Here is a 14,582-nt window from a genome sequence, read left to right as displayed (position 1 = left end):
AAGCTAACTAGCCTGTAGTTTACTGTTTACTGTCTCCCTTTTTGGAAAAAAAAGTTACATTCGGCATTGTCCAATCTAATGGAACCTTCCCGAAATCTAGGGAATTTTTGAAAATTTAAACCAACGCATCAACTATCTCACTGGCCACTTCTTTTAAGACCGTAGGATGAAGTCCACCAGAGACATGTCAGCCTGCAGCTCCAACAATTTTCTCAATACCACTTCCCTAGTGATTGTAATTTTTCTGAGTTCCTTCCTCCTTTCCATTTCCTGATTTTCAGCTATTTCTAGGATCTTACTTGAATCCTCTATAATGAAGGCTGATGCAAAATACCAGTTCAATTCATCTGCCATCTCCTTATTGTCCATTATTAATTCCCCAGGCTCACTTTCTATAGGACCAACAATCACTTTGTTAACTCTTTTCCTTTCCACTCATCTTTGTGCAATTATGTTTTTCCTTTAAATTTGAAGCTATCTTTATTTTTTTTTAGTCAACCAGAGACGATGGGTCCTCCCCTGGGAATTTTTATTTCTCGTTTGAATGTATCTATTCTGTTTTTCTGAAATATTCCCTTAAAGGTCCACCTATTAACCTATCCCTTAACCTAATTTGCCAGTTCACTTTAGCTAGCTGTGCTTTCATGCCCTCAAAATTTCCCTTATTTAAGTTTAAAATACTCATCTTGGACCCACTCTTCTCCCTCAAACAATGTAAAATTTAATTATATTATGATCACTGCTACCTAGGGGCGCCTTCACTATTAGGTCATTAATTAAATCTATGTCACTGCACAATACCAGGTCTAATACAGTATAGGTTTACTTCACTGATGGATTTTTGGCTTCTAGCAGCAAAGGGAGGGAGTGGGTCCCAACTGGGCTGCATAAATTTCTCAGCGATCTCAGCAAACTGAATTTGGCATTTTGTAATTGATTCTTGATTTTTATCTGCAGTAAATGTCATTCGTGCTCTTCTAGCTTCTCAATCTATTTAGAAAACTTACATTTTCAAACCATCAACAGAACTCTGTTGTTACAGAATTTTATTTTCTTTAAAAAAAAGTCACGGGGATTTAAGCTAGGACAGGAAAAATCTTCATTTGACATTTCCAGAAGTTTAAAAATAAGTTTTTATTTAAAAATTTAGTTGAAAATATATTCTACTTGTTTGCATTCAAGTAGATTTCAAAAGTGCAAATAAAGCACTGGTGCATAAAGAAACACATTTAATTTTTCAGCAAGGTAAATAGAGTTTTTATATCATGAATATAAACAATTGCTAGATCAGGCAAAAATCAGTATAATTTATCTTCTTTGAAGTGAAGCAGGAACTAAAACTATACTTCAACAGGTGTTGCTATGGGCAAATGCAAGATCAAACAAGATCAAATATTTAGCTTATTGAGAAGAATATTGTGGCAATCTGATAAAGCTGAAGCTAAGGGATGGAGATGTTGAAGGCAAGGAGGAAGGTAAGAAGGTGAAGTGGCTTTGGAATAGATTCAGAGAAGAGCACAGTAGCAACTGAATATTAGTCTTATATTGAAAAACAATTTGAAGTGGACAAAAATTTGACTAATTTATAAATCCATCTAGGAAGTCTCACTTCAGATGGACACCAGGACCAGCACATTCACATACTGAACATAACATTTCAATTTTTTTTTAGGAAATTGTGTAAATATTCACAATCAATAAATAGAATACAACTAAAAATACAGGGACTCACTGCAGCAATGGAAGGTTTTTTCCCATCTCCAGCTGGTGGATGTGTTACATCTGCACCCAAGAATATTACTGGTTGCTGAAAAACTGCAGGCCTGGGAAAATAATTAAAAATGTTGGGACCATTGTAAACAGCTCCATTTTATGACCACAATAAGTTACATCAGTATTAAATGGATATATTGACATCATGGAAATACATTTCAATAGGTTTCCTCATTAAGTCAAAGTCAACTCAATGTGAAAATTGTACATTAAACACAAGGACAGCCATTTCCTGAAACATATTCAATATCTTGGTGACTTAGAAGGCCAACTCAACAGTTTGTGAATGCACCATAAAATTTTGTGTTTTCGTATACTGGTGGCAACACAAAAAACTGAATATATTCTTCCATAGACAAACATTGATGTTAAGTTAACTCAATGCAATAAAGACTTGATTGTGGCTGGGTTAATAATTGCAGGAAAAGTTAATTTAGTTTTAGCTACTTTTTTTCTTCTTAAAATGTGTTTTCTACATACTGATCTTCCTGGTCTAAATTGTTCAGTACAGCAGCAGGTGCCATCCTTGACTTCACTGAGGCACTGTTGCCTGATTCAGGTCATGAGTTTAAGCCCTAATCAAGTCTTGAGCATGTCTACCAGGATGACACTTAAGTGCAGTACTGAGCAAATACTACACTGTTCGGAGGGACTGTCATCTAGGTTTTTAAATTTTTTTTTCACAGGTCGTGGGCATCGCTGGCTAGGCCAGCATTTTTACTGCCATCCCTAATTGTCCTTGAGAAGGTGCTGGTGAGCCGCCTTCTTGAACTGCTATTAGGGAGCTCCAAGTCAGGGTGGTGTGTGGCTTGGACGGGACCTCGTAGGTGGTGGTGCTCCCATGAATCTGCTGCCCTTGTCCTTCTAGTTGGTAGAGGTCGTGGGTTTGGAAGGTGCTGTTAAATTGTTGAGTCTTGGTGAGTTGCTGCAGTGCATCTTGTGGATGGTACACACTGCTGCCACTATGTGTCAGTGGTGGATGGGGTGCCAATCAAGCTGCTTTGTCCTGGATGATGTAGAGCTTCTTGAGTGCTGTTGGAGCTGCACTCATCCAGATGAAGCATTAAACCACAGGGTCCTCCCTCTCAGCTTGATGCAAAAGATCCTATATCTCTATTTCATAGAAGATTAAGGGAGTTCTCCTTGGTGTTCAACTAATATTTATTGTTCAACTAAAGAAAAATAACTAGTCATGTATTGCATCAGTAATTAGTTAGTGTTTTCATGCAATACAACCTTAACTCACAAAGTATTTAATAAGAATATTTGGCCCCTTGAGCCTGCTCTGCCATTCATTTGCTATAAAGCACTTTGGGACATCTGGGGTCATGAAGGGTGCTATATAAATGCAAGTCCTTTCAGTTAGACACATTGGGAAAATCAATAATTCTGTTCACTAAATCTGGATTAGCCTTTGCATATCTAGAAGTAATGCACTATCAGAACACGACTTGGGCAGGTGTCAGGAACATCAGGAATTCAACACAATATCAAACAAAGCAAAAGAGAAACCAGTAAGCTGAAACCACAAATGTCTTGACTGAAAACATTAAAAATTAAAACTTCAAAAACTTATTTTTTTCATTTTATACAAAAACTGTAAACTACAAAAACAGTGTAAGATACAAGTGGGAGAAAAGACAAAACTGGAATGTTTCCAGTGTGCCAAACAAAGCAAGTGTTTACAATGAGGAAATGTGACCCAAGTGCAATGGGTCAGCTGACAAAAAGGCACAAACTCCACATGGGATTTTCTCCATAATTATGGTCTCAAAAGATAATGTAATCCACCAATGAACGAAGCCAAATGTCAGTTTTGAAATCATCCTACCTTCCAATCCTCCAAATAGATAAGTTAATGTAAATAGACCTTACTCAAATCAAGCCACTTAGCAGGTACAAAAAGTTCAACTGACCTTCCCTGTGGCACCAAGATGTTATTGACACCTCCTAGCTTTACATTGATCTTCAGGCAGAGATTGGAAAGTGTTTGTGGAGAGGTTTTCAGCACATTTTTCACCTGCACACACTGCGTGGCCATGCCAAGTAATGTGTCGCCCACACGCTTAACCTCCGCTGTCAATGGAAAACACTGCTTATTAATATAATGTTAAGATCCAGTTAGGGACCAGTGACTTTTTGTTTAAAGTAGACAAAGTTTGAAATTCCAATTACCCACTAAGAGAATAAAGCCACAAGATGCCACAGTTTTAAACAAACAAAATAAACGTTACCATACAAAGCCAGAAGAGAAAAACAATTTATAACATTTATCTTATAAGCTAACATTCAGAATTAACATGAGGCAAATACAAATTAACAGGTAAACTGTAGTCAAACACACCACGTTGCACGTTAAATGGCAGTTGCAACCAAAGCTGGTCCCACAGATTTCTCAGCAACTCACCCAGATGTCAGTGACCACTGGGAGTCACAGTATCTCGTTAAAATTCTGTCTCCCTCATGAGGCATTTCAACTCTTCATTTTCAAAGATTTAGACTCCAAATTCCCTCAAAAGCTGCTCTGACTCGGACAACCTCACCAAATGCTCACCTCCTGATGGTTCAATTTTTTCTGAGATTGCGTTTCACAGGATTCACAAAGCTGCACTCCCGCCCCCAATTGCTGACACACTTCCAACTCTTTCACAGACTGCTAGCTTCATTAAGCTGGCACTGCTCCTGGTTTCTCTGAACTCCAGATCCTGGCTCCACCAAGCTATAAATGGCTCCCAGAGTTTCTCTGAGCCCTATCTGCTTCCAGCATGGATCCAATGACCTTCTGTCACCGCACCAGCTCACCAAGACTTCTCCTGAGCCTTGATAGCCTGGAGCTTGCTAACAGCTCTTAGGGCTTCTGAGAGGTTCGAACCATAAAAGGTCTAAACTACAACCTTCAGCTGCACCAAATGACACCTAATGATTCTGAGCCTTAACTGCCTGGAGCCTGTTAACAGCAGCACCTTTTCAGTATCCAGCCTCTTCCCCTGCTGCAGAACACTCGTTCTCCCATCAAAGGCATAGATAAAAACCAGAGACTTTCATCGATCTCCATGATGCCACAGCCTTTCAGGGCTCACTGAATGCTTTTCAACTAATGTATTTCTAACTCCCAAAACAAAACATCTCACCGGACTGCACTTCTTTGCAAGCAGTTTAGACATCACGTCTCCAACTAAGTAAGTCCAAATGCTATTTTATGGCTCTTGTCTTTCTAGCTGTTAACCCAATAAATCAACATGGTCCCCAAACTTTGTAATAGACTATAAGCTGCTTTAGTTGCATTTACCCATTTGCTACAGTTAACTTTAATCTTCCCAGAACTAAACATCACTTCTAAAATATTAACATGAACCATGAACTAGATATTCATCACACTATGAATTCAATTATAGTCCATTCTCATTCAATATTTAAATGCATGATTAAATTTATGTAGACAGTGAGGTATAGGTGTAGGCCATTCAACTACTTGAGCCAGTTCCACCATTCAATTTTATCATGCTGATCTGTACCAAAAACTCATTTACCTGCATTTCATTCACATTTCTTGATATCCTTACCTAAAAAAATAAACTCAATGTCTTGAAAATTTCATTGGACTCAGCATCTACAACCCTTTAATTGCAGAATTGCAGATTTCTACTATCCTTTATGAAAAAGTGCTTCCTGACTTAACTCCTGAATGGCACAGATTTTAAGATTGTGCTAGTTTGTTCTGAATTTTTCCACCAGGAAATAGTTTCTCCATCTATCCTACCAAATTTAAGCGCCTCAATTAGATCACCCTTTGACATCTGAAATCAATGGGAATATAAGTTTATGTAACTGGTCCTCATAATTTAACCCTTTAAGCCCCCACCACAGCTTGATGAAACTGCATGCTTTTCCATTTCCCATGCCACCAATAATGTCAATATATCCTTGAGGTGTTGTTGTCAAAAATTAACAATGCTCCAGATGAAATCTGACCAAGACTCTTTACAGCTGAAGCATAATTTCTGCTCCTTTGTATTGAAATATTCCATTAGTCTTTTTGATAACATTTTACACCAGTGCATTAGTTTCTGGTGATTTGAATATATGGAAACCAAAATATCTTTGCTCATCCACAACTAAGAAAAAAATTCAATTAATCTTTTTCGGATTCAAATTAGATGACATCACACTTTCCTGCAGCAGTTTTACCCACTCACATTCTGCCATACATTCCTTTGTAACTTCCAACTGCCAACTACACAACTTATCGACTGCTAAACTACTGTCATTTACCAATCTGAATATACAATTCTCTAATCCTTCAGCCAAGTCATTGATAATATATGGTGAAATGCTGGGATTCCAGTACAGATGCCTGGGCACATCCTTTATCCTGACGTGGTACCCTGCTTTCTAATCAATTACAAATCCATGCCTAAGGTCTAGAAAAGCACTCACTGCCCTGAGGTCTCCAAGCAAGATAGTCAGCCAAGGTTCACTGGGCAGCATTCTAATCCTCTGAGTCAGAAGGCTGTGGGTTCAGGTCCATTCCACAAACTGGAGTATAAAGTGCAAAGGGAGTGCTACACTGCCAGAGGTGCTGTCTTTCAAATGAGGCTTTTAACCAAGGCCCCGTTTGATCTCTCAGGTGATCAGGGTACTTCTTCAATAGAAGAGCAAGGGACATATCCCCGTTGTCCTGGCACTTGTGATGGAGGATAAATAATCTAACATGCGTCTAGAAATTCTGTCACGTCTACTTTGCAATTAGAGAACTTATTTTTAAAATGCACATAGTGCACTACTGCTGCTAATATCCTGATAGTTATATTAAGAAATATTTTCAGTGGATTTAAATAGCAAAATTTTAACTGTTTAGAAATCTTAAACTCCGAAATCCTAAACGTACTGACCATAAACTGGGGTTTTTCCAGGAAGTACAACCACCACTAGCTGAAGCCCTGCATAGGTATTCTTCAGGTGCCTGAACATTGGTTCCACACTGTCCGCACCTTGTGCATATTTACAAAAACAAGGTTGGCCTTGTATCGGCATGCCCGCATCCCTGGATATTTTCCTTAACTGGTCTGTGAATGCTCTGAAAAGAAGCAACATAGTTGGCTGGTAAAAGCTTTTTGCAACAATTTTTGGAAAACTAGTAGTAAATCATCTGGCGGGGAGGGGTAGAAGAGTAAGTGTTTGCAATTATCACCTTTCTTTTTAGCACTTTTGAATATATTTAGACTGTGCAAAGGTTTGATTGTTATGAAGATTACAGTGTGGAGAGGGTGGGGAGGGAAATGGGAATGAGAGGCAGTGCTCAAAGAAAAACAAAATCTGCATCTTAACAAATTTTCTCCTCCATAAGGCACCGATTCCTTGCTATGGGATCATTTAGTATCCCAGGCTAGTGTTGGATGCATCTTTGCCTCATATCCACACGCGCATCTACAAGTCATTAGTATTGGATTAGGGGCAAAATTCCTGGCTGAATTTTCCCACCTAACCTGTGCTGAGGTTAACTGTAGTTCCCCTTACAGCATGCCAGCTGAAGTTAGCTAACTCCACGCAGATCAGGAATCAAACCTGGGCCTTTCTTGGCTGTGGGGCTTTAGCTAATCACTAAAGTACTCCTCTCAAATTGAAAAAAAAAGATTCACAACATTTTAATATTTAATGGAAGTTTCTTCCACTCAGAGCCACACCATTTTGGGTCTCTGCAAGTACTAATGTTCCGTAATCTCGGGAAAAAATGTTTGCAACTCTAAGTGCTTGCATTGCAGATTTATCAAATTTCTTGTGTGCAAGTTATGGATACAGCAGATATAATATATTGCTTACTTGAGTGTATCTTCTCTGCACTGCCTCTGTGGAGCAAAGCATGCAATTGCCCAGACTTTAACTTCAATGCCTGTATGAAACTGTTTACCCCGCATATCCCACACACCCTGAATAGGAGTAGCAATGGTCTTGTTCTGCAACAAAAAATAATAAGTAGCATGAGAGCAGGAATATTTCAATGTCATGAACTGCATCAGTTATCCATGAACTAGAATGGTGTGTTTTAATTTCAAAGTACTGATGAGTGTCATTTATTCTCTTAAATTTTAAACTAAAAATGTTCAAATACAGGTAGTTAATTTCAATTTTAAAAATCTCATCTGTACAATAGTATTATACATCTTTAAAATAAAACTTGACTTTATTACATAATACACACAGCATATTCTCAATAACTGATTACAATATTATAATTATCACAGCTGCTAATTTTTCAATGAGTGACTTCAAATGTAATCTTCATTTGAGTAATTCAGGTACTTTGTAAGCCCCTTCACTTCCAGTTTATGAACTCATTTAACTGCAGTCTACGTATAAATTATTCTCTGGCAAAGCCCTGACTAAACTGATCAGGATTATTCCATTCTACAGACACACCACATCAGGAGATTAAGAAAATAGATTCTCTACATTAATGTGATCAGTTTCATTAGAAGTTAGTAATTAGCAACACATTTAACATTCTGTAATATAAAAGCAAAATACTGCAAACGTAAATCTGAAATAAAGCCAGAAATATTCAGGTCAGGCAACATCTGTGGAGAGAGAATCAAAGTTAACATTAACTTTGTTTCACTCCATAGGTGCTGCCTGACCTGCTGGATATATCCAGCATTTTGTTTTTATTTAATATGTTATATAACTGTCATGAAGCTATTAACGTATATATTATAATTGGAAAATATTTTTCTTTTAGTTTAGTCTGTGGATGTGTATTAATTGGATTAAAACCAGCTAGTCCAGGTGCTTTGACGTGTACTAGTTTTGAGACGTAAGAGAGGTAGAGTGCATTTGTATTTTGTTGAATAAGGCATTCAAGAAGGCGAGTGAAATACGGCACCTAGCTAGCAGAGACCAAGCAATATGTTTATATTACTAATAAAATTGGTACTATGAAAGGGGTTTTATTGTCAGAAGAGGTGGAGCTCAAAGAGGCTAGTGATACAATGAGAATTTACATTCAAAGAGCTGTGCTAGGTATAACTTCAGTAGTTTTCATGTGTGCAGAGAGAGGCAATGTAAGGTCAAAGCAGCTGTAAGCCTCCAACTGTCTCCACAGGAACCAAAGTGAAAGGAACCTCATTTTGAATTCGTAAGGTGAAAATGCTTTGCTTGATGTCTGGTTAAGCCTATGGGTTGCTGTTGTCTTAATGGAGATTAGTTTGAGAATTTGTTAAAAGTTATGATAGTAGTAATTTGTATCCTTGTATGTGTGTTTAACGTGTTGGAACTTAATAAGATATTTCATTTAGTTTAACATAAAACCTCTCCAGAACTGGTGGTCTGATTCCTGCATTTAGAGCTGCATCTTAAACAGACCACTTAAAAATATAGGTTATGACAGTTGTTTAAAGTTTCCCTCTAGGGTTTTTTTTTAAAAACTCAGCTTTACCTTAAGGCTTGTCTCATAACAGTAACTTTTCATACAACATCCAGGTATATAGACTTTTATCTTAACAAAGCAACCCAAGTGCTTCACAAACATTTAAGAGAAGAGGTGAGAAAAAATGGAGGAAAGGGACACCAGAAAAACAGGACTTAGCACAGTAACTGAAGGTGCAGTCAGTTTTACAGCAAAAACTGGTACCTTCATGTAATATACTTCAGTGCTAGACTGACCGAATCAAGGTTGGAGCGATGTACAAGCTTTTCTTGAAATCAGTAAATTTAAGGAGGTTTCCAAGTTTTATATATAACAAAGCCGCCAACTGATGATAAATGGTTCGTCTGCTCATTTTGCAAAACAAAAGTCCTTACCCGACCACCATACAACAAGGAAGGTGCCTGAAGAACACGGCCCGGTACATCTGTCATGTCATCTCTCACCCCTATTCCAAATTCCCGAACATATGGGTCAGCATTAAAACTAGCACTTTTCATCTGAAAGGAAAAAGGTTCATTTGAACTGACTGAAGCACATGTCTGCACATGAGAAAATAACTTAGTTCACATTATTACAACATATATAGATACAGTATAGCTCCTTTAGAACAAGTATTTAGATCAGAAAAATGTATACTGTAATGCATCCATTAGACCAAGAAATCTTGACAGGTGAGAAGCCATAGAGAAAAATTGAAATGATTTCACCAGAACCTATTTATCTGATTATTCACCATTCTGTTGGTTAAGACTGCAACTTCCACTACAGTGTTCTGAAGTCAAAAGAAAACTTAAATGTCAAAACAATGGAACTGAATGTTCCAAAAACAACTTTTAACTATCTGGAGTATACTGCATAGTTGCGCATCAGGAAGATATAAAAAAACAACAAGCAGACTGGAGGCAGCATTGCAAGTAGCATAGATGCAAGTGCAAAATTACAAAGAGAGTGATAGGCTAACTGAATGGGCAAGGTTGTGGCAAATGAATTTCAACGTAGGCAACTGACATATCATCTACCTTGTACCTAAAAAGGATACAACAGGGCACTTTCAAAATGTTGAAAAGCTAGAAACAGTGGAGGCCAAAAGAGACCTGGGGGTCCAGGTACAAAGATCATTAAAGTGTCATGAATGGGTACAAAAAAATAATCAAAAAGGCTAAAGACTGGCCTTTATGCCTACAGGAACAGAATACAAGAGGATAGAAATTATGCTTCAAAAATACAAAACCAGGTTTGACTATGCCTCGAGTACTCTGAGCAGTTCTGGGCACTATGTCTTAGGAAGAATGTGCAGGTAGCATATCCCAAGGGGTATGCTACAAGGAGAAATTAAACAAACTAGGATTGTATTTCTTGGAATTCAAAAGACTTAGGGGCAATTTGACCAATGTATTCAAGGTATTGAGGGGAACAGATATTGGGAAAAATTATTTGCTAGTTGGGCACTCTAGGATTAGGGTGCAAAGTCTGAAAATTAGAGCCAGATCTTTCAGAAGTGAAATTACGAAAACCTTCATCACACAAACAGTGGCAAAAATTTGGAACTCTCTTCGGCAAACAGCAATTGATGCTAGATTAATTGTTCATTTTAAACCTGAGATTGATAGATTTTTGCTAAACAAAGGTACAAAGGATTTTGGGCAAAGGCAGATAAATGGAGTCAGGACATTGAATGGCAGAAGAGGCCTAAGGGGCTAAATGGCTTAATGCTGTTCCTAATTTACTCACCAGTTTGCTAATCTCATCTTGTCTGTCTGGTGCAGACCTGGCAGTGGCTCTAATCATAGTTGAGGTTTGATTGTCTGTCAGCTTTTTTATACATCTCTGCCCAGCTACAATGTTACACACCTGGAATGAGACCAATTAAAATCAAGACACTACCAAATTAATTTGATAGTACAAGATTCTGCTGCAACATTAATAAGCATGCTTACTTTGAAAAACATAACTGTTGAATGATACAAAGTTTTTTAAAAAACTATAACTTCTAATATTAACTATTTTCCATTGCTGTGTTGCCATTTATACTTTCAACTTCAGAGGTTTGCACTTGTAGATCTGTGACACATATGGCCTCTGGTCTTCATTGTCCATGGACTCCTTACCTTAACTAAGGAGTAAATATTCTGTATACCACTTTCAAAATCATGATTCGTTAGGTAATGAATCACAAACAGAAATGCATTCCTAACCCTTGTTTTCAAGTTTGAACATGAACACTTATGACCAAATATTGCATCAAAAACCAACTTGAGACAACTCAAGTTTACCCCGACCATTAACTTTTATGTTAAAGACTTGCCTTCCTTAATTCCTCAACAGACAGACAACCTGTCAGCCAGAAAACAAAATGGCTGCTTTCATAAATGGTCAAATATTTTAGAATCACATTTCTACTGGCTACAAATAAACAATGGAAAAACAGCCTTTTTTTTTACATGAAGGTTACAAGGATGTGAAATGCACCACTTGAGTTACTGATTATAACAGGGACCATGTAAATATTTACAAGTGGGTTTGAGGAACAAAGCGATTTGCTAAGAACCTGGGCATATGTGATTAGGGCTACTACTCATGTGGAGGATAAATAACACTAACTAGTTTGGCCCAACAAAATAAAGCTGATCATCAATTTCCATTGGATAAAAGTACAACATGGTGCAACAAGAGTAGAGAAAGTAGTAGAGAAAATAATGAAACAATTCAATTGAAATTCCTGTTAACAGCAACTATTCTCTCCTTTATCACAAAGTGAATAACGTTTTGTGAAAACTGCACGAAATTTTACAGGAGTGTATACTGGCATCACATTACTAGAAATGATCATTATCTTGATCACCATAGAACACTGGAATTCATTGTGAGCATTCAAGATGCCTGAGGACAGAAAAGGCAAACCCAACAAGGCAAATTGATGTCACTGCACCTCTAACTACACCCAGGGTCTATAATGTTGAATTTAAAGAAAGTTGGAGCATTTGTTTATCCAGAGCTGAGAAAAATGGAGACTCAAGTCTCTTGCAATTTAGTCCCCAATGTAAACAGTGCTAAATAAGGAGGAATTTTCAAACTGGAAAGGAGCCTGGGACAACCAAGTGTGATGAGGGAAAATCAGATGAGAGTGTCATGCCTGCAAGGTCTCTGACAGCTCTATGCAGCCAGTAGCAGGCAGTACTGGCAGTAGGCTGCACTCACAATGTTGGCGAGAGATGTCAAACCAGGTGGTCAAAGATAAAAATCATCAAAATAGGAAGGACACAGGGAGAAAAAGGGAGTGAAAAGCTGTGTGCAGAACTGTAGATCTTAAGCCAAAAACTTGGTGCAAAACGATTACATTACATTTTATTTTGAATCTTTATTAAAAGCTAAGCATAGTAAATTACATAGTAAAAAACTGACTTGCCTCAAGAGGAAGATACGTATGTTTTTGTTCCTGTCCAACTTGTAGACATGGTAAATGAGGATAGCGAAGATTTAGTTTGTGCTTGTCCTTGAAATATTGTGCTACTGTGCATTCAACAGTCTGCCCATTCTCTTGCTGAAGTGGAAATCTACATAAATCCAACAGGATAAAACAAAATCAGAAATTTTACTCAAACAATACACAATGAACCTATAAATCTAGTTTTAATTTTTAAATTTTATTTTTTTTAAAAATACCAATCGAGGGGAACAGGGAAAACTATTCTAATAATGAACAATGCTTTTAGTAAAAGTCATATTTTAATTAAAAATGGTTCTAGGAATTAATACAGCTCAGATTTATTTCTCTTAAATGTCAAAATCTAATGCACAATAGAGAGAGAAACTTATAATACGTCCAGTGATTAGTTAAGACATTCAATTTTACTTTTACATTGGATGGGGAATTTGAGCTCAAGATTTCCTTACTGAAGTATAACTGTATAGCTCTAAAATTTCTCAGATCTTTATAAGTACATGCATAAAAACTGCCTAACTGAACAGTCCAAAGTTTTAATCAGCAAATGCTGATTATTTCATTTCAACTAAATTTCTACAATTTTGCCTCATCCAACAAAATCCCTAAAATTATTCTGAACTTGTTCTTCCATGCCTTACGTTTGATGACTTGCTGGTCTTCTGGTAACATTGCACACTCTATATTTTCTCTTCATTTGTCCACAATGAGTTATCTCCACCTTGAGTCCTGCAGAGAATTAAATCCAGTCTTTACAACAGACCACGTATTAACATTTCCACTTCATTACATACAAAGACAGCATAGAATCATAGAAAATAACAGCACCATCAGCATTTAGCCCATCATGGCTGCTCTTTCCCACAGACCTACAAATTCTTTCCCTTCATATATTTATCAAAATCCTTTTAAAGTTATGGTTGAATCTGCTTTCAGGCAGTGCAATGCAGGTCACTTGCTGTATTAAAAAAACAATTTCAGCATATGACTTCTGGTAATTTTGTAAATCACCTTAAACCTGTGCCCTCTGATTACCAAACATCTGCCACTGGAACCAATTTCTCCTAATTGCTTCATTGAAACCATTGATGACTCTAGCTCATAGCTCTTCACTGTACCTGAAGCTTTGGTCTGTGCACAAAGTTCATTGTGTCTGGATTATGATGAATTTCCAAACCATGATGAAAGTCATCTCTATCAAACTTCCCCTTAACCTTAAAGTGAACAATTCTAGCTTCTCCAATCTCTCCACATCACTGAAACTCCTCAACACTGGTACTATTTTAGTGAGTCTCTTCTGCACTGCCTTTAAGACCTTAACGTAACTTCCTAAAATGTGCTGCACAAAATTGAACACAACACTTTAGTTGAGGCTTAAACAGTGTTTTGTAAGGTTTAGCATAACTTCCTTGATTTTGCACTCATCCATTTATTAATGTCAAAGTTCCATTTGGTTTTTTTAAGCAACCTTCTCAATTTGTCCTGGCATCGTCAAAGATGTTAATGCAATCCCAGATCTCTCAGTTTCTGCACTCTCTCTAAAATTATATACTTTAATTTATATTATTTCTCCTCGTCCTTCTTACCACGATTAAATACTGCCAACCGTGAGCGGGTGTACAGGATTCAGTAATGTGCTGCTCAGGGAACAAAGCTTCCCTTTTAAGGTGCTCGTCATGCAGAAGTGTGCATTAATCTTAAAAGGGGCCGCAAAGTGCAACAAGCCAACCGAGAACACCGCAGCACAGAAGTTTGAGAAGTTGTTTCCAAATTCAGTGTATTGAATTTAATTTTTTAAAAAATTCTTTCATGGAATGTGAGCATCGCGTTGTAATCCATCCCTAATTGTCCTTTAAAAGGTTTTGGTGAGCTGCCGTCTTGAATTTCCAGGTGGTGATGTTCCTGTGCATCTACTGCCCTTATCCTTCTAGATGGTAGAGGTCA

At 37.4% G+C, this 14,582-nt stretch overlaps 1 protein-coding gene across 3 annotated transcripts in view; it reads right to left on the bottom strand.

Moving 5' to 3' along the window:
* The window catches only part of LOC121278681 (protein argonaute-2), a 74,852-nt gene that overhangs the window by 18,193 nt on the left and 42,077 nt on the right, over nucleotides 1–14,582 (bottom strand). For all 3 annotated transcript variants that reach the window (XM_041189020.1, XM_041189019.1, XM_041189021.1), the window contains 8 exons: nucleotides 13,280–13,367; nucleotides 12,603–12,750; nucleotides 10,928–11,047; nucleotides 9,571–9,693; nucleotides 7,594–7,727; nucleotides 6,666–6,850; nucleotides 3,690–3,849; nucleotides 1,733–1,823 (listed from right to left, as the gene is read on the bottom strand). In XM_041189020.1, the coding sequence (XP_041044954.1) occupies nucleotides 1,733–1,823; nucleotides 3,690–3,849; nucleotides 6,666–6,850; nucleotides 7,594–7,727; nucleotides 9,571–9,693; nucleotides 10,928–11,047; nucleotides 12,603–12,750; nucleotides 13,280–13,367 (1,049 nt within the window). The remainder of the gene's footprint in view (nucleotides 1–1,732; nucleotides 1,824–3,689; nucleotides 3,850–6,665; nucleotides 6,851–7,593; nucleotides 7,728–9,570; nucleotides 9,694–10,927; nucleotides 11,048–12,602; nucleotides 12,751–13,279; nucleotides 13,368–14,582) is intronic.

Source organism: Carcharodon carcharias, chromosome 6 (assembly GCF_017639515.1).
Source record: "Carcharodon carcharias isolate sCarCar2 chromosome 6, sCarCar2.pri, whole genome shotgun sequence".
Lineage (NCBI taxonomy): Eukaryota > Metazoa > Chordata > Chondrichthyes > Lamniformes > Lamnidae > Carcharodon > Carcharodon carcharias.
Note: the sequence above shows the minus strand (reverse complement) of the source record. Positions and strands in the feature narration are given on the sequence as shown.